The sequence below is a fragment of the Brassica oleracea genome, unplaced genomic scaffold (assembly GCF_000695525.1).
Source record: "Brassica oleracea var. oleracea cultivar TO1000 unplaced genomic scaffold, BOL UnpScaffold01945, whole genome shotgun sequence".
In the NCBI taxonomy this organism is placed as follows: domain Eukaryota; kingdom Viridiplantae; phylum Streptophyta; class Magnoliopsida; order Brassicales; family Brassicaceae; genus Brassica; species Brassica oleracea.
Genome location: NW_013618476.1, coordinates 2418 through 3550, shown reverse-complemented (window position 1 = coordinate 3550; position 1133 = coordinate 2418). Strand labels below are relative to the sequence as shown.

General features: G+C 44.0%; 1 protein-coding gene across 1 annotated transcript; it reads left to right on the top strand.

Moving 5' to 3' along the window:
- Window positions 1–81: 81 nt before the first annotated feature.
- On the top strand, window positions 82–734 carry LOC106321544 (neurofilament heavy polypeptide-like; the record flags this gene model as incomplete). The annotated part of the gene is made up of 1 exon (XM_013759800.1): window positions 82–734. A coding segment is annotated over one exon (653 nt), but the record flags the coding sequence as incomplete, so codon positions are not given.
- Window positions 735–1133: the final 399 nt, after the last annotated feature.

Here is a 1133-nt window from a genome sequence, read left to right as displayed (position 1 = left end):
TGGTAGAAGAGAAAGAGAGTGATGAAGAGGCTCAGAAGGACGATAGACGTTCTGAGGAAGAGACAGAACCTGAACCTGAAGCAAAAGCTGAAGAAGACAAAGAAAAAGAGGATGAGAAAGAGAGTGAAGAAGAGGCTCAGAAGGACGATAGAGGTTCTGAGGAAGAGAAAGAACCTGAACCTGAAGCAGAAGCTGAAGAAGACAAAGAAAAAGATGTTGAAACAGAGGCTCGGGTTGAGGTTCAAGATGAGGTTGAGATGAATGAAGCCAATGAGATTGAAGAAGAGGTTGAAATAGAGGCTCAGGTTGAATTTGAAACCGAGAAAACTCCTACACCACCACGTGGTAGGACTAAGGCAGCAGCCGCGAGGAGACAAGTCCTTACAACACCAGAGAAGTTGTTCGAAAAAGCTGAAAAAATGGTGGAGGAAGAGGTGGAAGAACCTGAGGAAGAAGAGGTGGAAGAACCTGAGGAAGAGGCTGGAAAAATGGTGGAGGAAGAGGTGGAAGAACCTGAGGAAGAGGCTAAAGAAATGGTGGAGGATGAGGTGGAAGAACCCGAGAAAGAGACTGAAAAATATACTGAGGAAGAAAAGCAAAAGTGGTACATGGTTGTCTACGAAGGCAGTACTTGTGAAACGAAGGAAGCTGGCAAGGGAGCAGCCAAGCCTTCTGGAACTGGGGTCAAGCATAGGCCAAAGCAAATGGCGTTGAGGAAGCAGGCTCCTAAGTAGTCTCCTAAGAAGGCTCCTAAGCCGAGGGGAAGACCGAGAAAGGCTACTCAACCAAAGAAGTTCACAGCGCCAGAACAGACAAAAAAGATACATTCACGTTCACAGTGGGTTTCCATTCCTTTCACTGAAGCTAACACTGATGAGATTGAAAGGCGCAAGAAGAAGTCTAGAACAAAGGCTTAGAAGACAAGAAGCTTAAAATATTTTGGGTGTTTAGTATTTATCTCGGTTTTGTTGTGAACTTATGTAAGATGTTATGTTTTGTTGCTTGCTGGTCTGTAAAACTTGAATGCTATCTCTTATGTAGGATGCTTTGTGTTGTGTGATTGTCTTGCAACAGGTTTGGCCCAATTGAGGACAAGACAATCTAAGTCTTAAGAAAACACATTTGTACTACTA